General features: G+C 37.8%; 2 protein-coding genes across 2 annotated transcripts in view; one reads left to right on the forward strand and one right to left on the reverse strand.

Moving 5' to 3' along the window:
* Nucleotides 1-2836: 2836 nt before the first annotated feature.
* On the forward strand, nt 2837-4250 carry LOC6047840. The gene is made up of 3 exons (XM_038248383.1): nt 2837-2851; nt 2995-3268; nt 3330-4250. Exons 2-3 carry the CDS (start codon nt 3249-3251, stop codon nt 4126-4128), a joined length of 819 nt encoding a protein of 272 aa, XP_038104311.1. The 5' UTR covers nt 2837-2851; nt 2995-3248; the 3' UTR covers nt 4129-4250.
* A 4999-nt stretch (nt 4251-9249) lies between these two features.
* The window catches only part of LOC6047842, a 38397-nt gene continuing 26143 nt past the window's right edge, over nt 9250-21503 (reverse strand). The window contains exons 3-4 of the mRNA XM_038250564.1: nt 19226-21374; nt 9250-11459 (exon numbers count right to left, since the gene is read on the reverse strand). Coding sequence (XP_038106492.1) covers nt 10039-11459; nt 19226-21374 — 3570 coding nt within the window. The 3' untranslated portion in view covers nt 9250-10038. The remainder of the gene's footprint in view (nt 11460-19225; nt 21375-21503) is intronic.

Below are 21503 nucleotides of genomic sequence, written 5' to 3' on the forward strand. Positions count from 1 at the left end.
AAATGATTTTTGTATTTTTTAGGAGAGACATACCATCCTGCATTTTTCGTGAGTCTTTTTGTAACATTTTATTCTGAACATTTTGACTTCACCTTAAAATTTAACTTTTAAAAATTTAAAAATCCCATAGAAGTGACGTGTATTTTTCTTTCAGTGTATTTTTTTTCAGAAAGCCCGTTTAATTCCCTACAAGTTTCTCTTTGGCCACTTTTTGATACGATGCAACGGCTTCGAGATACAGTCATTTTTAAATTACAGAATACAAAAATTTCTAAATAACTTACGCCCTTCTCAAATGTCATTTTCGAGTACAATTGGCTCCATATACCAGGGTGGCCACTCATGTCGGGAAATTGGGAAAGTCGGGAATTCGCCAAAATCCGCCAAAAATCGGGAAAAAGTCGGGAATTTATGATTTTTTGTCAAAAAGTCGGGAAAAGTCGGGAATTCTCGGCATACCTGTTTGAAAATTATTTTTTAACTCTTGAATAATTTTGTAATATTTTGTGCAATTTTCAAATTGAATTCGCTCAATTCTGCTATAAAAACTTACTTTAAATTTAAGGTTCTTTTCACTATTTCAATATATTTGAGTATGGAAAAGCTGTTGAAGACATTCAAAATCTTAATTGATATTGGAGTCTTTGACACAGATCTCCATAATATTTTTTATGAATCATATGATCTCTATTATTTTTTGTTTATCAAACAAGAGGTTAAGTTAATGAAAAACTAATATAAAAATAGAGCCTAATGGCCAGCTTAGAGTTATTATTCTATATCATTTTGTCACATAGATTGAATATTTGAAAACAGATTCCAACTTGAGTTTGGCAATGGTTTTGTTGGTAAATATTTTTGATTGTTTAACTAAATTCATTAAGTAATTAAAAATATGTTTTTTTTTGTTGATTTTGCCTTAAAACTTTTTTTGAGAGTATGGGTAAATTACCTACTATACATAAAGCTTGATTTTCAGTTTTCGGAAAACTTAAATATCGAATAAAATCCAAAATTGAAAAAACTTTTTTTACGTTTTGAAAACATAAAGAAAATTTTGAAATTGCAAAAAAAATAATCCAAGAAATTTAGAGTTATTGCAAAACTGTTGAAAAAATTGTCTCTTCAAACATTTTGCTTAAAATAAGTGGTAAAACATAAAATCATATCAAGCTGAATGCTCATTAGGGTGCCCAGAAAAAATGACCTCCTGCTCCACAAGCAGAAAACGGTTTTTTGGGTTATTTTAAGCTTCTGTGCAAATTTTGAGCGAAATTGGATGAGATTAACCCATTGATACCCGAGCCCAAAATTGGTGAAAAAATGTTTTTCATACAAAAATGACTTTTTTAAATCATCTTTTCAGTATCGAGTTTTACAGCTTTGGTATGTTCTACAAAGTTGTAGAGCATTTAATTTTAAATAAAAATCTCACTTTTGGGAATATTTGGATGGAAGTAGCGCACCGTGCAGACCAAACCGTAAGAAACTTGGGTTTTCCATAATTTTTTTCGATTTATCCCATACAAACTTCACCTCCGAGTATCAATGGGTAAATGTTAACCAATTTTGCTCATATTTGGCCCAGAGTCCTAAAATTGGTCAAGGAACAATATTCAGCTTGTGGAGCGAGGTTTGAAAAAAGTCCCATATTCTGGGCACCCTAATGCTCATTGAAAAAAAACAGTTAAATACTGACCACTAGATAAATTAACATTGATTAAAAAAACAATATCAAAAATTAAAAAAATAACAAGGAAACTTGGAATTTTTTTTATAAATTCCTGGACATTTTTCTAAATCCTTTCAATGAATAATATCAGCAATTATGTTTTAATTATTCTTTGATTTAAAATGATGATGAAGTTTAAAAAAAAATAGGAACGAAATTTTAAGTTCAGTTATCTTTGACTTTTTGTCATTTCAAGATGAACGAAGTATCAAAAACTATACTTTTGCCAATTTAAAAAATAACATGGAAGTTACAAGTATTGTTGAACTTTCGATATTTTTTTCAAAGACTAATTGTTTGTGTTTCTACTCTGCCTATAATTTGATTATTTTTAAATTCATTTAATTTTTTTTCGGTGGTTGATATTGACTTTTCTTACAGAAAGTTTTTTGTTTGAAATCATTCTTTAGATAAGAAATGCGTATTATTTGAGCCATCTGTAAAAGTCTGGAAAAAAGTCGGGAAAAAGTCGGGAATTTGAAAATGGGATTTGAGTGGTCACCCTGAATATACACAAAAATTGCTTATATAGGCCTAGGATAACATGTCTACAAAGTTTCATTGAAATCGAAGAGGGTCGGGTACAAAAGTACCAGAAAAAATCCTGATTGCGCTATTACAAAAACCACCCTTTTCACAATCTTCCGGACTTTTGTTAGAATCGTTTTTGTAGCATAACTTTTGAAGTACTTAACTAAACTTTTTAATTTTCAATAGCGATTTATGGAATTCTGAGTCGATATGTATACGTAAAGGTGGGTCTAGGATGTCAAACTAAGAATTTCGTTTTTCGAGTGATTTTATAGCCTTTCCTAAGGTGAAGAAGGCAAAAAGTTAAGTAACGAACAATGACCGAATTTTTGAAACTATTTTTGCCGTTATTTCGAAATTCTGAGTACTCCATCGAATCTAGCGTCCAATTTTACAAGAAAAAAAATCTACTTGACATCAAATTTCCCAACCGTTAGCTTTTCAGGCTGCAAATTACTGGAACACACTTATTTTACCCTCCGTCACTGGATTATTGGGAAATGGAGCTCGGACTCGCGAACAGGGACAAAAATTACCCCTCAGGACAAAGTTTAACGCAAATCGAAGAGGAGTCGCGGCAACTGCTGTGTGAGTTGGCGGAAAATTGGCCATATTTAAAAATAATATTGTTTTAAAGTTTTGCACTTCACCACGTTCAATTAACTCATTGAGAGCGAATTAAAAAAGGTACCAAGGTCATCAAAATTCCCTGACCCAGCTGAGTTTTCCAGGTTTTTCAAGACTTTTTTCCAGAAATTGACACCACCCTTTCTCGCAACGTTCTCTCTTTCTGGCACACGATCGTAACATCCCAGAGATATTCATGTTGCAAGTACATATCTAAGGGAGTGTAAAGTGAGACGACCGACAAAAAAACAGGTTGAAAACGGATTGCGTGTGCGTCACAAAACGCTGACGATCAGTATCGAATCCACTGTTGACGAAAACGGGTCTTGTGCTGAACACTGAAATCGTGCTGATCGCAATGGAGAGCTTATCCCCAGGGTAAGTCGGCGCATTTTGAAGATAAAAAGTGATGATTTTAATCGACTATTTCCACAAGCAGAAAAACTTTCTCCGCAAACTACAAACTGGCCCGCGATTGCTCCAACGGTATATTCTGCCGACTGTGCTTCCGGCAGAACCACGAGCTGCATCGTATCTTCCCGCCAAACGACAACCCCAACCAGATGTTGCTCCTCAAGATCGAGTACTGCACCGGCATCGGGCTGAACTTTGCCACCGACAGCAACGCGGTCATCTGCGCCAAGTGCATCGGACGGACGGAAAAACTGTTCCGGTTTAAGCAGCTGTGCGCCGCTAACGAGCGGTGGCTGAAAATGGACTCCGTGGACGATCACGACGTATCCTCGGATTTCGTGGGCATCGCCGCAATGATGTCGTCAACGACGGTGGTCGAGGATGGGATGAAGAGGTCGGACAGTTGCGGGTCACTGCTGACCATTGGAACGGAACAGCTTGAAGAGGACGATCCAGACTGTGGAGAAGAACAAGAAATAACCAAAGAAGAGAGCATCGTCGATGAAACGCACCAGGTAACTAGCACCGAGAGCTGCACGCGGCCCCGTAGAAGGGCCACAACCCGGCCTGCACCGGAAACGCTGTCATCAACGGCTTTTTCGTTCATCTCCGGAACGAAGAGTCGCAGCGGGCGACGCTACCTGGTGTACAAGGGCTATCACTACAGTGACTACCAGAGCAAGAAGAACGTCTACCGGTGTACTCAACGGGCGCCCGTTTATTGCCGCGCCAAGGTACTGCTGAGGGACGAGCGAGTGTACGAAATCAACGACAACAGCCACGATCATCCGATGCCGCGGAGAAGTTGGTCCTCTAAGGTGTGAGAAATTGTGCAACTTTGTGAACTTATAGTGATCATCGACGTGCCATCTTAGCTGCACTGCTAAGGGATTAAAGTGAAAAACTTTAAATTTTTGCTTTACTTGCAATAATCACGGTGCATTTTTTCGAGACCTCAAAGATAAAAAAAAATCGGTATGTCTGATATGTGACACCGTGAAAGAAGGGCTCTTTCCCGACATTTTGCGGAGTATATCGAAATATTTCGTCGGGTGGTCTAGAACAACAACTTTTTTCCCGCATAATGTCGGGAAAGAGCCCTATCTTTCACGGTGCCAAATATCAGACATACCGAATTTTTTATCTTTGAGGTCTCGAAAAATTTCACCGTGATAGTAGATACTCATCGAAAGCCATATTGAGAAAAAAAATTTACAATCAAAATAAAATACCCAATGCAATTAGTTATTAAATTAAAAGTATTTGCAAAAAAATATTTTTTAGGTTCTACCCAACCGGCCTTCAATTTTTTAATCAATGATAATGATATTGATATCTTAGAACAATTGATCAGACTTTCAATGTTAAAATGTTTAACTTGAATTTTGACTTCTTGAAAAAAAAAAATAATATAGCCTGATATGCCCAAAAATGGTTTTTAACATCATCATTGAGCATGATTTTGAAAATGCTGAATTTTGATACCCATTTTGCCACTTTAACAAATTTCTTGAAAATACTCCGTAGTTGGGATATTCCGGGTTCCACCGGAGAACCTGGAACCGGTCCCAATGTGGCCAGATCGGTCCAATATGGTATTGGATATTATAATTGTACTGTTACTTGCATTATGATAAAATTTTAAACAGATTGTCATTCAACATTCGATCCATCATGCAAAACAACTAGAAAATAGAGGGCTTAAAAAAAAGTTGCGTGTCGGAGCCGGAGTCAGTGGAGTCGGGTCTTTTTGGGGACCTGGAGTCGGAGTCGGAGTCGGAGTCGTTAAAACTCGAACAGCTGGAGTCGGAGTCGGAGCCGTAGTCGGCTAAATTTTAAGAGCTGAAGTCGGAGTCGGAGTCGGAGCCGAAGATTTCTGATAACTCGGAGTCGGAGTCGGAGTCGGATTCAACAAAAAATATGTTTTTTTATTGTTCAGTATTTACTATACAACAGCTTGATTTACAAAACTTCTTATGTTTTTTTTTAATTATTGTTTACGTCGTATGCAATGCGTCGCCGTTTTTTTTCATTTTTAAGAGATTTATCAGATACCATTATGTTTTTGCAGCTTTTTATTGTTATTGGAAAGCTCTAATTGTGTTATTTCACTATAATCACTAAATGATAACCTCTTACCCAAACATGTAGTATCATAATTAAAAAAAATATATAAAAAATATGGTTTATGTAGTCAGACATATCTAATTGATTCTTGACTGCTTCCTTTTGCCTATATTTATGTGCCCTTCCAATTCAAATTTGACCAAATTTCATCCAGTTATTTCTGAGAAAAGTACACACAAAGTCATCTTTTACCCCGACAGCGAATGTCTTAGAGGTTTTAAGTTAAATCATTTTTTAGGAAAAAGTTACGAGGACATAAAAAGATAACAAATAGTAATTACTGTTTTTGGAAATCGAAAAAGAGTCACTGAAAGTTTAACTTTTGTAACAAATAATCAACGATAATAACAATCTCTTACTTGGAACTCAACATGCGCATTTTGTTTATAACTGAGTACAAGAAAATCAAAGTGTATAATTGAAACTAACAAAAATATCAAAAGAAGTTGTAACTAATTTTGAAATAATCATTGAATGTTGATGTTGATGTTGATTTTAGGTAAAATATTTGGATATCGTTGCAAATTATCATTGAACAAATCTCAAGACTTCAGTACAAAAATGAACTAATAAAAAATGTATAGAAGAAAATGTAGGATTTTAAATTATTTTTCAAATATGAGCAACTCTCTACGAAATCGGCCGATTTCGACCATTTTTATTTTTTGTATTTTTTTATTTGACTCAAACTTTGTGGGGGCCTTCCCTATGACCAAATAAGCTTTTTGTGTCATTGGTTCACCCATACAAGTCTCCATACAATTTTGGCTGCTGTCCATACAAAAATGGTATGTAAATATTCAAACAGCTGTAACTTTTGAGTGAATTTTCTGATCAATTTGGTGTCTTCGGCAAAGTTGTAGGTATTGTTGAGGACAATTGAGAAAAAATAGGTACACGGAAAAAAAATTGCAGATTTTTTATCAACTTTTTTTCACTAAAACTCAATTTCCCAAAATACGTATTTTTCAATTTTGCATTAAAAAATAACTTCAAATTTGTTTTTGCATGAAATTTGGATTTTTTTTTCCAAAAATCACTATTTTTCAAAAATTCATAACTTGGCGGCAGATTTTTTGACCATGTTTCTCGATAGCTCAAAAGTTGCGGATTTTAGTCCCCTAAAACATATCAAAAAATCTCGAAAATCAAAAAATACGTATTTTGGGAAATTGAGTTTTAGTGAAAAAAAAGTTGATAAAAAAATCTGCAATTTTTTTTTCCGTGTACCTATTTTTTTCTCAATTGTCCTCAACAATACCTACAACTTTGCCGAAGACACCAAATTGATCAGAAAATTCACTCAAAAGTTACAGCTGTTTGAATATTTACATACCATTTTTGTATGGACAGCAGCCAAAATTGTATGGAGACTTGTATGGGTGAACCAATGACACAAAATAGCTTATTTGGTCACAGGGAAGGCCCCCACAAAGTTTGAGCCAAATCAAAAAATACAAATAAAATCCATTTCTGGTTTTGGTAGAGAATTGCTCATATTATAAAAAAAAAAAACGAAATCAAAATATTATCAACCCGTAAGAATTTTCTCATACTGTATGTCCCACACCAATATGACGGAAGGTGATTATAATTGCAAATCAATGTACCTTAAAAAAATGAAATACTTGTGACCTAGAAAATATTTTACTTGTGGATATTTGTTTTTATTATATTTTAAGTTTTGTCATATATGTTGATGGAGGCGCAAGATCATTCATAAAACTTCGTTTTAGGTGAAGATTCGTGCGCCTCCTTTTTAATGCACATTAATTTTTAAAACTAAAATAAATTAAAAAATTCCAGGGTAAAATATTTTCTATGTCACAGATATTTGAAAAGGACCTCTCAAGCGTATTTTCCACGAAGAAATTGTTCAGATACATTGATTAGATATGTAGTATCATAATTAATATGTAGTAATCTCCTTCCGCCATGGCGTGATGTCCATGTACGTCTTAAAAAAAACAAAAAAATGTTTCGTTTAAAATTGTAATTTAAAAAACAAGGTGCTTCTTATAAGTGTCAGCCTGAAAAAGAGCAAATTGAATTTTAATGTTCAATAGATCATTAAGGCCAGGTTTCTTTTAATTATTCATTCAAAAATAACAATTTAATATTTAAATTTATTAGCTTTGAATATATTATTTGCAAATTTGTGGTTAAGCAAATAATTCCAAATTTATTTACAAAACTGTTCTTCTCAAAATGCCTCTAAAACTGAAGATATTTTTCGATTTCTGTTTCAATAACGTATAAAACTTGTAACCTAGAAACTTTTTTTTTCGTTTTGTGATTCGAACTTATTTTTCTTGAGAAAAACATGACGCTTAGAGAGTATTTAAATAATCTTATTTATCAATGTTTTAAAAATAATGAAATAATAATAGTTGACTAACTTTTGAAACATTTAAAAATATGTGGAGTCGGAGTCGGAGCCAACCATTTGGTGAAAGCCGGAGCCGGAGTCGGAGTCGGAGTCGGCTAGTCTGAGAAAGCCGGAGTCGTTTGAAATATGACCCGACTCCGCAGCCCTGGTTTTGGGAATATATTATAACTAGTTATAACTTAGGGTAAGTGCCTCTGTTTTTGACTTTTCTAATAGCAAAATAATCTAGAGATCTGTCCGCATCTTTTGCTTCTTGAATTTTGAAAATCCGTCCACCGGGAGCCGAGATACAGTTGTTTGGTAGTTCGCGGGATAATATTGAGGATGGTAGTTTAAGGGTTAATCGTGTTTTTTACCGTTGTACATAAAAATTGGCATAGGGCTTTAGTACCCAATTTTACACAAAAATCCCTTTGCCTCCAAATTTCCAAACCATCGCCATTTAAGGCTCCAAGTTATTGAAAAACACGTCTTTTTCGAAAGTTCAAAAATGAAAGGGGTCGTACCGCCCCTCCGTCACGAGATATCGAAAAGTGGAGCTCGGATTCGTGATTAGGGACAAAATTAACCTCTTAAGACAAAGTTTCACGCAAATCGAAGAGGATTTCGTGTGAGTTGGCAGAGAATTACCTAAAAAAGAGAATGGGAAAAACTAAATAAGGCGTCGGTTTTTTCGTTTTTGAAAGGAAACTTAATTTATGACGTCATTAAATTTAGTGAACTCTCATCTTTTTGTTTTGAAAAGCAGGCGATTTTGTTGTTCTAGAATCTAGAAGGGTAGAAAAAGCATGTAGTTTCGCGATGGAACTGAATAAAAAACGTCTTAGCGCTAAATTCAGAATGGTGCAACATTTAGTACCGGAATATATTTTTTTTTCAATTGTGATATTTTTGAAAAAAAAAAACCAGAATAGTATAGCATTGGTGGTCAACATCCGAGCTTCCTTGAGGCTACCCATTGAAACCAAAGATTGACCCATCACTAGGCAAAATTCCAATGTTGAGCTCATTCTGACCGCGGGAACCCCTCCCTCTAATCGCTTGAAGTTTGTATGGAAAAAAAAAACTGCAAAATGTATGAAAAAGCTGTTCAATTTATTACCTGTGGAAAGCACAATAACTATCCAATTCAATTCTTTATAGTTTTCGGATCTTCATTAAATTTGGAAAAAGTTCCCCGAAGACACCTTATTTTAAAGATTTTTTTTGCTAGCAAGTTATTAGCCTCCACAAAATTTATTTAATACCGAACCATTTTCACGTGGACGGCTCAGAGCGGTTCGCTTTATGTCTAAAGCATGCTTGTAAGGGCTGTGATATATATTTTTTTAAACAAAGCTCAAACAGCCCCGCAATCTAGCTAATAATAAATACCATATATAATTTTATTAATATATTTGCATCATATGAATAATGTAGTACTGAATCATTTTTTTTCATGTCGGGGATGGGGAAAAAACGGGAAGAAAGGACGAAAGAATGGTCTTCTTCGCCTCCGCCTCCACTTGTCGAGCATGTAAAATTGCACTCTTCGCTTCTTCTTCTTCTTCTTCTCTCCATTTCGTTTTCACTGTTTGTGTTTTCCCCATTTGCTTAGGCTACTAGATAGGTCTAGGATGTCTATGTTTGTGGTGTTTTTTTTTCTTTCTTTTTTTCGTGCTCTTGTTGTGGTTTATTATTTTTCGTGTACGTCGAGGGCATTTTTAAAGGGTGCAACTTTTTAGTTTTCAAGTGGGAATAAAATAATGTGTTTTTTATGCTAATTTTACAAACTAATAAAAATGTATAGGAATAGTATTTTGTTTTCGATCTCTACGTTTTGCGCCCCTCTTGTTTTTGGGAGGGGGTCAGTTTGTTCCATAATTTCATTAGCTGCAATTTTGTTTCGGTTTCGGTTTGCGACTTTTTTGTTGAAGGAATCTTGTTTTTTTTTTTGTCTAATGTTTTGTTTATTTTGTGCTTGCTTAATTTGCTCACAATTAATGGTTTATAAACTGTCGTAACATTTTTCTCTTTTTGAATCGCCTAATCTAAAATAATGTTGTGTCTTCACTAATTTTAAAAATTAAACAATTGGGAACTTTGCTCTGCCGAAACTAACAACAATCTCGCTAGTACAGTGTGTCCTTACAAAACTATTTTTTTGCTAAAAATGGATTAAATATTTCCTCTCTGTCTCTCTAAAGAAAAATAAATCGTAAACAAAAGTAAAACAAAATTAATCATCGGCCATCTGCACGACCGGCTCGAGATGCAACGCGTCAAAGTTGTCCTCGTGCTCGGCAAAGCTCACGTCCGGTTCCAGCGGCAGGCCCTCGTCATCGTCGTCATCCTCCTCCTCTTCCTCCTCGCCCTCATCGTCGTTCATTGCGGAAGTGTCGACACTTTGCTGTTGCTGTTGCGGCTGGTGGTGCTGCTGCAGCGACGGCGCCATCCCGTAGCTACCGACTCCAAATCCGCCCGACTGACCACCACCCCCACCAAACACCGAGTGGTAGCTCAGCTCAAAGTTATCCCCGTTGGTCGGAACGCCCCCTGAGTTCGGAGCAACAGCGGCCGCTCCTCCCATCTGATGCGGGTTAAAGTTGTCCCACAGCGAGTTGTTATCCATCGTGAACCCGTAGTCACTGTAGTCGATCCACTCGGCCGACCCGCCGCCATTTCCGGCTGGAGGAGGTGCCCCTCCCATCGGCCCCGCCATCATCGGTGGAATTCTCCGCCGCCGTCTCGGCTCTCCCTCCTGCCGGATGTCGTGCACGTGCTCGCCCTTAACCTGATCGACCCGCCCGTCAGCCCCCAAATAAACCGCCGCGTGGCAACTCCGGATCGCCGAGCAGCGCCACACCTTCCGCCCATCCTTGCGCACGTAGTGCAAAAAGTACCGACACTGCTGGAACACCAGCACGTCGCGATTCTTCCAGTTCTTCACGATCTTGTAGTCCCGCGACCCGATCATGTTTTTCCGCTTCGCCAGACTGTTGTTGGCCGCCGCGCTCGCGTAGTCCTCCGCCTTGTGGTTGTGCATCATGTTGTTGTTCCGCAGCACTTGGCCCGCCAGCGTCGTGTAGATCGCCGACTGGCAGTTCATCTTGGCCTCGTAGTTCGAGCAGCGCCAGTACGCCGTCCGGTCGTCCTCGCTCTTCGACACAAACTTGTAGTGATAGCCCAGGTGTACGATAAAGTTTGGACACTGAAGTCCTGCTGCTGCTGCTGCTGCTGCGGCAGACGTTGAAGGCGTTGGCGGCGTAGGCGCCGCTGGCACCGTCTGCTCGATTCCCAGCGGATCCGGCGGCGCGACCAGCTGACACTCGTCGTCGGATTTGATCTCGACGGTGCCGTCGGCACCGCCACTAGTGTCCATCGACATGGCGGACATATTCATCCGTTGCTGTTGCTGCTGCTGCTGCTGTTGTTGGTGGAGTTGTTGTAGGCGTTGCTGATGCTGCTGTTGTTGTTGTTGGCGCTGGTGGTGTTGTTGCATCAGCATTTGATGGTGTTGCTGTTGTTGTTGGTGATGATGGTGCTGCTGCTGTTGGAGATGTGGATGACCCATCGGAGGCAAGGCGGCGTGATTGTGGACAAGCTCGCGGCTGACCTGCAGAGTTTTGTTGGGTAAGAGGAGGACGGTGGCGCGGCAACCTGCAGGCGAGCAAAGATAAAGTCAGAAAAATAACAGATTTTGTTCACGCGTAATAGCCGCTTTCCTCATGTCCGACCTTCGTTGCATAATATTGCATTCTTGAGGCATCAATCGTTGAAAGGTTCGTGCCTAACTGCAACCACATGCTGGTGCAACCATTTGTCCTAGCACTGAGCCCGACAGTAGGTACTTCAGCGCTTCAAGTTGCGACGCCACTTACAACATCTATCGACTTTCACTTGCTCTCGAGTTGTAAATCAAAGAACAGTGAAATCTTTTCAAAGGTTCAGTATGCTGTTGAGTCAATTAAAAAAAAATGAAGAAAAAAAAATCCCATAACCAAAAAGACGGACCCTTTTTCACAACAGCCGAAAACAATAAAATTACTGATCAGTATTTTACAAAGCAAGCCTAAATTTTCAAGATGTAGGGTACGTTATCCTTATCCATTAGTGGACCCCTTTCCTATAGTGGACCCTCTGAAGGGGTTTTGATGAACAAATCAATAAAATCACAATTTCAAGCGTGTTGATGTCTGCAAATCTTTTATTTGGCATCATTTAAATCAATGTTGACTGATATTGAATTGTACTTTTCATCAAAATAAGTGTTTTGAGTTCGACATCTGAAATCAGCCATGGCCACTAGCATTTTCACAACAAAACTGCATTTATATTTTATGATTGAATTCACTATTCAATCATTTTTTGACTGATTATTTAACTTCAGCAAGTCGAAATAATGTAAGTTTAAAATTGACGATTTAACTGATTCGAGTGTTTAGGGTGTTATTGCTATTGCTCAATTTTCGTTTAGATTGTCCATAATCCAGGGTGGCCACTAGATTTCGATTTTTAATTTCCCGGTTTTTTCCCGGTTTTCTCCCGATACTAGAAGAAGTTTTCCGGAATGTTTTTAAACCAAATTTCAATGTTTTTCAGGCTAACGTTAGTATCAACATACTTTTTTAACGCATAAATTTGTTTCAAAATTTGAATTCCTTTCAAATATCTTGAGAACAAAGTAAGTAAGTTGTAAACGAAGCCTTTTTATCTGTTTCCAATCCAAACCTCTAATTTCCTTAATGATTGGAATTTTTCATCATCATACTCTACAGATTTTACAAACTCAAAATAAAAAATAGTTTTTATTTTTTAGAATAACATGAATTATTATTAGAAAGCAGAAAATGGAATTTACAAGAAAAGATTTGCAAGAATACATTGATATCAACATTTATATAAATTCAAGAAGAAAGATTCTTCCTAGAATTATCAATTCCTGTTAATTAATTATTATTTTTTGGCTTATATTATGTGAGTACTTTCTTTTTAAAAGTCTTTTCGCGTCATAAGTCCAAACAAAAATGTATGCACTTTGGCAGCAGTGCAGGAAAAGTGCCATATAAGTGTAAAAAAATCATTACCTTGAGACTTTTTTTATGGATTTATTAGCTTTGGTAAGTTAATACATACATTGATGGGAAAAAAAATAAAATTTGGAATTTTTCGAAAATAATTTTTGCTGAAAAAAAGTTTTATAAAACCCAAAACACAAAATGGTATACCCGAAAAATCAGGGGGCAAAAAAATATTTTTTCAAAAAACATCAAAATGGAAATTTGAGTGCATTCAGCTGAAATCTGTTTAAAGTGCATTCCCTTGCGTTAAGAATCATTTTTAAACATGTTTAGGTTGATTTAATAGTCTCTTGAATTTTTGAAAATGGTCGATCTTTAGTATCGTAAAAAGTTTTTTTTTGTTGACATTTTTGTTTTCGTCAGATCTTACATTTTTGAAGACTACTGATTGCAAAATAACTGAACTAGTGTAAAATGCATTTTGAAAACTTTTTGCATTCAAATGTTGAGACTATGGCTTTTTTATATTTTTTATTATTTTTGTTTTGCACGGATGTGAAAATTTTCAATTGATGCTTGATTAAGACCTGAATTTTAAAGCATTAAAATGTCGTTAAAAATGTATTTCAATGCTAAATTAAATATTGTTGAAAAAAATAATCTTTTTTTTAAACTTGTACTGGATAGCCAAAACAACGTCGTTTCTTTAAATCAGTTTTCTTAGTCAAGCTTCAAAATAAAATGTATTTCTTTATTTCTTTTAAACTATCTACTTAAAATGTCAATAAATTTAGAGATATTCCTTTTGTAAACCAAATTTTCATTTAGGGGAAATATACCCTTTCTCGGCCTATTTCTATTATCGGCCTATCAGCACTTTGATCATGAATTACAGCTTTCATAAAGTGATTTTCTCTGTTCCAAAGTGACAAATAGCTCCAATAACAGTCAGCAAGCAACTTTCCACTGTCGATGTATCTAAAATGTTGATTTAAAAGCGAAAAACTGCAAAAGTGATGAGAATTGGTCGAACGGCTTAGAGTGATTAAAATGGGTATATTTCCCCTACTTTTTCATTTCTGCATACACATCCCATATTTTTTTTATGTATATTTCTGATGACGGACGAATTGTTTTTGAAACAGAGATTTTTTAAACTGCTCAAAATATACATTCAAAAGATTTTAAAGAACTGTTTTGTTTTTGGATTTAAACATTCTATTTAATAGTACTTTTCATAAGTTGTAGCTGTTTTCAATAAAGAATAATTCTATTTTAACTCTAAAAAAATGGTTGAGAAAGAATAACTGCTTTAATTTTTGAACATTTTTGATCCATGCCTTTGTTGCTGAGATACAGGCAACGAAAAATATTTAAAAGAGTGTATTTTGTGTGACTATTTGAGAGAAAAATCTTGATCTTTAAATTTAAAAAAAATCCTGATTTGAATTTTATGCAATACTAATATTTTAGCAAAGAAAGGTCGAATTGACAATATCCAAATTCTAAAACATAAGATCCTTGTAGATAAAAGGAAAACGCTAGTGGTTGGTACCAGCAATGGTTGCCGACAGCTATAAAGTCAACTTCGTTCAAACATAAGATATTTTTACTAACATTTCGAATGTTTTAAATACCAATATGGTAGTTGGCACAATTTGCAAATTTGAAACAAATATTCGTAGAAAAAAAAACAACAAACTCATAAACGGAGCACTTTATTCAAATTCTTAAAATTGCTTAACGAATGCAAATCATAGATTTATCATTTAAATATTTTTTAATTCATCCGTAACTCACTGCACCCTAAATATGGTTGTTAGTTTGTTGCTTCAAACCAATTTGATAGTTTGGGACATATGCCCGCCATTACGGGGTTTGTCTTCCGGATCACCTGAGACCGCTCGTGGTACTCCCAGGGGTACCTGTATCCCAGGTTGAGAACCACTGCTGTAGATCAAACATATTTAAATAAATGAAAATCGCCAAGTAAAAATATCATAGGATACAAAAGAAAAATCATCCATAACCAAGAAGCATTTTATACACAATCTATTACACAAATTCAAACATAGTTTTCGCGAAGTCTACATTTAGAATAACAGGAATAATATTCTATTTGAGAAAAGAACATATTGAGAACATTAAAGAGGCTTTAGTCAATTTTTATATAAACTAAAAATATTTTCCCGGTTTCTCAGTCGAATTCCCGAGTTTTTCCCGGTTTTCTCCCGGTTGATAAAAATCCCGGTTTTTTCCCGAGGTGGCCACCCTGCCATAATCATGAATGTTCCGTTAATCGTTCAAACAAGGCATCATTGACTAACAACGATTTTCAATTCAAGTGTAAGTTTTGACTGATGGGGTGGCTTATGCCAAACTGATGCTAGTTAGTATCAAGGAACTTTAGGTTAGACCGGAGCCAACATCAATTTCCCCGTCAATGAGTTTTTTTTTTCTAAAAGGCATTTTTGTTATCCGAACTTACTTTTCAGTTGATTTAAACATTATTTTTTTTATTTTGCCAAAGTTTTTGTATAAATGAATGTGTTTTTTTATGATGAAGCGTCGGTTTAGGGTAAAGTCAGTTCCTTTGTTAAATATGTATTTGATTGCACCATTGTACAGAACTAAGTCAAATAATTGATAAATATATTTTCATTTTTAACATTTCGGTAGTTATGATTTCTGAGACGATCGTCTTAAGCTTTTTGAATTTTAAAAGGCATATATTTCATCAATTTTTAATACAAAAGCGCCAATTTTTTTTTACAAAAACGTATCTAAAACAGCTTTAAACATTTACCTCAAGGAAGGTTAAAGTAATGCATTTATTTTTCAAAATTACTATGTTTCATTTACCGATGATCTATATTTTAAAATAGTGTGAAAATATGCTCTGTTGTTAACAGAAAATACACCCCGAATCGGGACACATGGGTCGAATTGGGACAGCAGTTTGAGCAATGCACAGTGGTCCGAAACCGAAATCTAGCGTGACAAAATTGATAGCGGCCACACGTTATGATCAGGGTCAAAAGGGGCATCTTTTGGTATGGTGGAAATTAGGGTGGTCCACATTTTAGGGTGGTTCAGAATTTTTATGTTGGCGGGATGATGAGATAGCGCTTCGGTGTCTTCAGCAAAGTTGTAGGAGACACCATTCTGAGCAACTTTGCTGAAGAGCACAAAGCTCTATCTTCAAACGGGAAGTTTTTAGAGCCATTTTTGTGATTCAGGTGAAGGTGGTAATGAAGAAATGAGTTTTTTGAATTTATCAACTCAGGCTTATGTCGTAGCGAGTTGATGTTTTCTAGACATTGGTAGAGCTTATAAAAACACACATTTATCTGCCAAGAGAACGAAAATTGGACCTTTGAAACGAAAGTTATAGCCAAAATACGACGAAAAAGACGCCATTTTGAAATGTGAATAACTTGAAAAGGTGGTAGAGTTTGACCTCGCTCTTAGAAGCATCTGAAAGTACACATTTTAGAGTACATCTGCTGAAAATATCTCGGAGGTCTTTTTTGTTCAACTCATTTAATCTCAATTTAAAAATAAGCATTTTTAAATCGTTTTTTGCCCATAACTTTTGATAAAATTGACCAAAATAAGTTTTTCTTGAACAAAAATGTTAACAAAAATGACAAGCTCTACAATTGTCTCGAAAGGCCCAAAAATGTACAAAATGATCTAGTGGTTGTAAAAGCAGAAATAAGTTTTAACTAAAATATTTCAGGAATCAACAAAATAATTAAATTTAATTATAATCACAACGTTTATATTCAATCCAAATTATTGTTTTAATCAGTCAAGGATGTCTATTTAAAGTTCGCCAGTGGAAACAAGCCACTGTCCGTGCAAAAGTTTAAAACAGGCAAATTAATTTTTTCGAAGTCTCACCCAAACAACCCATCATTTTCTAACGTCGATATCTCAGCAACTAAAACTAAAACTGAAGTTGAAATTTTTTTGCGACCGACCAATTCCAGCTCAAATCAGGATTTTTTCTGGTACTTTTGTACCCGACCCTCTCCGATTTCAATGAAACTTTGTAGACATGTTATCCTAGGCCTATATAAGCCATTTTTGTGTATATGGAGCCAACAGAACTCGAAAATAACATTTGAGAAGGGCGCAAGGTATTTAAATATTTTTATATTTGGGAATTTAAAAATTAGTGTATCTCGAAGCCGTTGTGGTCACAGACAAACTTGTAGGAAATTGGACGGGCTGTCTGAAAAAAATACACTGAAACAAAAATACACGCCATATCTATGAGATTTTTTGATTTTTAAGTCTAAAACTTAAATTTAAAGGTGATGTCACGATTTTTTTTCGTTCAAAATTTTTGAGGAAATAGCCTAAAATGTTACCAAAAGACTGACGAAAAATGCAGGATGGTATGTCTCTCCTAAAAAAATACAAAAATCATTTACTAAAACTGTTTTTTGAAAAGTGGTTTAAACATCAAAATTTTCAAAAACCGATAGTGGGAATCGATTCCCCAGACAATTTTACATAAAAGTCTCCATATTGACCATTGTCCTATGTCCAATCCTTGGGAAGATACAGCGGTTTTAAAAATAAAAATGTTGAAAAAACGGTTTTTTGTGGTTTTTGGCAATTTCTATATGACAGACTTGGTTTTTCAGTCTCGTAAATATTTTTACCGGAAAGCTCGTCCAATTTCCCATAAGTTTGCCTTTGACAGCTTTTTGATTTATAACGTTTTTGTATTTACGTAAGCAAATTTACTATCCTGGTTTCTACCACACTGAAAAAAATATTTTATTTTCAGTTATTAGCAATGTAATTAAGCTTATATCTGTAAGTCCTTACATCCAATTGAAATGTTGTCAAAGGCAAACTTATGGGAAATTGGACGAGCTTTCCGGTAAAAATATTTACGAGACTGAAAAACCAAGTCTGTCATATATAAATTGCCAAAAACCACAAAAACCCGTTTTTTCAACATTTTTATTTTTAAAACCGCTGTATCTTCCCAAGGATTGGACATAGGACAATGGTCAATATGGAGATTTTAAGTAAAATTGTCTGGAGAATCGATTCCCACTACCGGCTTTTGAAAATTTTGATGTTTACACCACTTTTCAAAAAAACAGTTTTAGTAAATGATTTTTGTATTTTTTTAGGAGAGACATACCATCCTGCATTTTTCGTGAGTCTTTTGGTAACATTTTAGGCTATTTCCTCAAAAATTTTGAACGAAAAAAGATCGTGACATCACCTTTAAATTTAAGTTTTAGACTTAAAAATCAAAAAATCTCATAGATATGGCGTGTATTTTTGTTTCAGTGCATATTTTTCAGAAAGCCTGTCCAATTTCCTACAAGTTTGTCTTTGACTACTTTTTGATACGACGCAACGGCTTCGAGATACAGTAATTTTTAAATTACAAAATACAAAAATATTTAAATACCTTACGCCCTTCTCAAATGTTATTTTCGAGTACTATTGGCTCCATATACACAAAAATGGCTTATATAGGCCTAGGATAACATGTCTACAAAGTTTCATTGAAATCGGAGAGGGTCGGGTACAAAACTACCAGAAAAATTCCTGATTTGAGCTGGAATTGCTCGACCAATATTTCAATTTTTTGAAAAAAAAAGTATTGATTCAAAAATTCAAAGATGTTTTGCCCGTTCTGTAAATTTCTCAAAAGTTGGCATTTGAGTCCCCTAAAATATACCGGATCTAGCCAGAAAGCAACCAGTGTTTGGACCGTTTCCACCCTTTTCCTACAAGATGGCTTAAAGGAGAAGATGTTACATCCCATTAGCCTGGTTAGCAAGAATCGATCACTCGGTAGTTCGTTCGCTAGCAACCTCCTCAATCGGTCGAGTCAAATAAACGCTCTTTAGTTTTTCTACTTTGAGTCTTTTCTTGTCCATCCTGGACACAATATGTACAATAGTGTGTAACAAAAATGACTTTTTGGCGGGCATTCAGGGGTTTGTCCTGGTGGGCATACTGAGTCCAAATACCAACTATGAGCTTGATTGGACGTAACAGGAGCTGGCACTTTGCATTTGAATTTGACCCGTAGAAATTGATTTTTTCAAAAATGTAATTTTTTTAGGCATTTTGGCCACTAAAGCGTTAATTTTCAACATCACTGGCGTGTTGACCAGACCCTTGCGCATCTTTTGGTATATAAAACATTAAAGTTTGGAGCACCCTGTATCTCAGCATTTTTTTTCGAAAAATCGGTCCCAGCAAAATCAAATGGCGTCTCGGGCGTCGCATATCTTTTTTCGCCAGGGACGATTTTTTGAAAAAATGCCAAACTTTGAAGGGTTGTACAATCATTAAATTAATTAAAAAAAAGGAATGAATAATATAAATAATAATTTAAAACATAAAAAAGTAACTCACCCGCTACCGCCGAACACCGAAACACGACCTTCCCGTCCTTCCGCGAGTAGTCCAAATAGTACCGCCCATTCTGGTACAAAATCACGTCCCGTCCCTTCGAATTCTTCGTCAGTATGTAGTCCATCGTCCCGATCTCCTCCTGCGGCAGCTTCACCACCGGCAGCGTCTCCCCCTCCATCGCCCCACCCGCATACTCCGGCCAAACCGCGGGGATCCCGTGGTTGTGGTCGTGATTTCTCATGCTAACCAGCTCGTACGTGTCCTCCTTGGTGTGGAACGAGACTGGGCACTTGGACTCGAGTCGCATCGCGCACCGCCAGTAGATGGTGCCTTCGCGCTTGCGGGTTGCGAAGCGGAACCGGTGACCCTGGTGGGTGATGAACCGGTGGTAGGGCGGGGCATAAGCGTTCGAGAGTTCCGGGAGCATTCCGGCGGGGAGCGAGCTGTCGAACGTGATGTCGGTGGGGCGGCTGCCCGAGTCGAGGGAGAGCGCGCCGGCGGTGAGGTTTCGACGTGGTGGCATGTGGTTATGGTCGACCAGTTTGGCGTAGTTGATGGAACCGTCCGGGAAGAGGTGGACGGCACCGCGGCAGAGACGATGGGACGAGCAGCGCCAGACGCCGCCACCGTTTTTCTTTTTGTAGTCGACGAAGTAGCGCCACCCGTTGTAGATGAGTATCTCTTTGTTTTTGTAGTTGAGGATGATTTTGTAGCCGTTGGCGCGGGCGATCTCTTCGCTTGTTCCGACAGGGCGTGGTTCCGGCGGTTGTTGTTCGGCGAGCATCGGGAAGGCGCCGCTTTGGGCGAGGGTTTGCTGCTGGCGGCGCGGTTGACCGTCGACGTCCTTGATCGGGCTGGTGATCAGGCTGTCCTTGGTGACGTACTTTTCCAGGTTCTCCGTGGGTGGATGCGTGTGGACAAAGTTTTTAGCCTCTGCGATGGTGTTGTCCGGCATGAGGAACGCCCCGGCCGGACAGTTGCGGAACATGGTACAGCGGTACGAGCGCTTGCCGTTCTTGGATTCGTACTGGAAGTAGTACCGGTAGCCCTGGTAGATCAGGAACTCTCGCTTCTGGCCACTCTTGACCAGCTGGAAGTCGGTGGAACCCACGGGTGGAACTGTTGGAGGTTTCTGCGACGGCTTGATCATGCACACGATCGCGTTCTCCAGCTTGACGGACTCCGCCGGCGGATCGTGGTTGTGCGTTTGATCGTTAAAGTTAAGGAACTCAAAGGTGGCCTTTGTGTGCAGCGACGCCGGACAGTTGACGGACTCTTCGTTCTTGAGCACGCACCGCCAGTAGAAGGTTCCCTCCGGCCGGGCGTGGCAGTACTTGTAGTGATAACCCTCGTAGATGGCGATCTTCGGCGGTCGACTATTCTTCCGCCTGCCACCCTCGACATCGTCGTCGTACGGCCCAAAATCATCCTCCTCCTCTCCTTCCTCTTCACTGGAAACTCGCTTCTTGATCTTCTTCTCCAACTTGATCCGCCCGTCCACCAACTGACGAATCGTCTCACACTCAATCTCCCCACCGTCCTCTCCCTTCTCACTGGAACACTTCCAAACCTTAACCCCATCCTCCTCGACCTTCTCCAGCCCATACTTGAGGTTCTTGTAGATCAACACCGCATCCTTCTCCTCCTCGCCCTTCACCATCTCGTACGCACTCGCATCCTCGTACACATCTTCCTCCAGGTTCGAGCACGAACTATCGTCCATCAACCCGGCACCCAACGGATCCCTTGCCGGAGGCATCACCGAAGCCGCCATCTTCATCATCTGGCGCTGCTGCAACTGCTGCGCAAGCTGGCGATGAATCTGCTGCGACTGCTGGGACGGAACCTGCGGCGCCGCCGCCATCATCCCCAACTCCACCGTGTCAATCTGGTGCGGCAGCACAACTTCATGGTGGGACTCGTCCGTTTCCGACGGCGGATGGATGTGGTTGATCTTGTCGTTGGTTTTGAACAACCGGCCGCGGTAGCTGCACACCTTAACGGGGCAGCCGTTGATGCTGCACGCCCAGTACCACTTGGGCAGGCCGCTGCACGACTTGTTGCGCCGCAGGAAGCGGTTCGCCTCGAAGATCAGGTTGTACGAGTTGCAGCGCGCCTTGACGACCTTGAAGCTGGTGTAGCCACCGTCCTGAAGAGAGAGAGAGAGTAAAAGGTTTTAGTAACTACTCTTACAACATCTAATATTTCTGGTATTTTTTTTGTAAAATTAAAATAATAAACAATTGATTAAACAAATAAATCATATTTTTATATTTTA

This window comes from Culex quinquefasciatus, chromosome 1 (assembly GCF_015732765.1).
Source record: "Culex quinquefasciatus strain JHB chromosome 1, VPISU_Cqui_1.0_pri_paternal, whole genome shotgun sequence".
NCBI lineage: Eukaryota > Metazoa > Arthropoda > Insecta > Diptera > Culicidae > Culex > Culex quinquefasciatus.

What these genes read in the sequence shown, in the direction of transcription:
- LOC6047840 (XM_038248383.1), top strand. Translation starts at nt 3,249, where the DNA reads ATGGAGAGCTTATCCCCAGG. An exon ending in ATGGAGAGCTTATCCCCAGG is followed by an intron (nt 3,269 to 3,329) that starts GTAAGTCGGCGC and finishes TTCCACAAGCAG; the next exon opens with AAAAACTTTCTCCGCAAACT.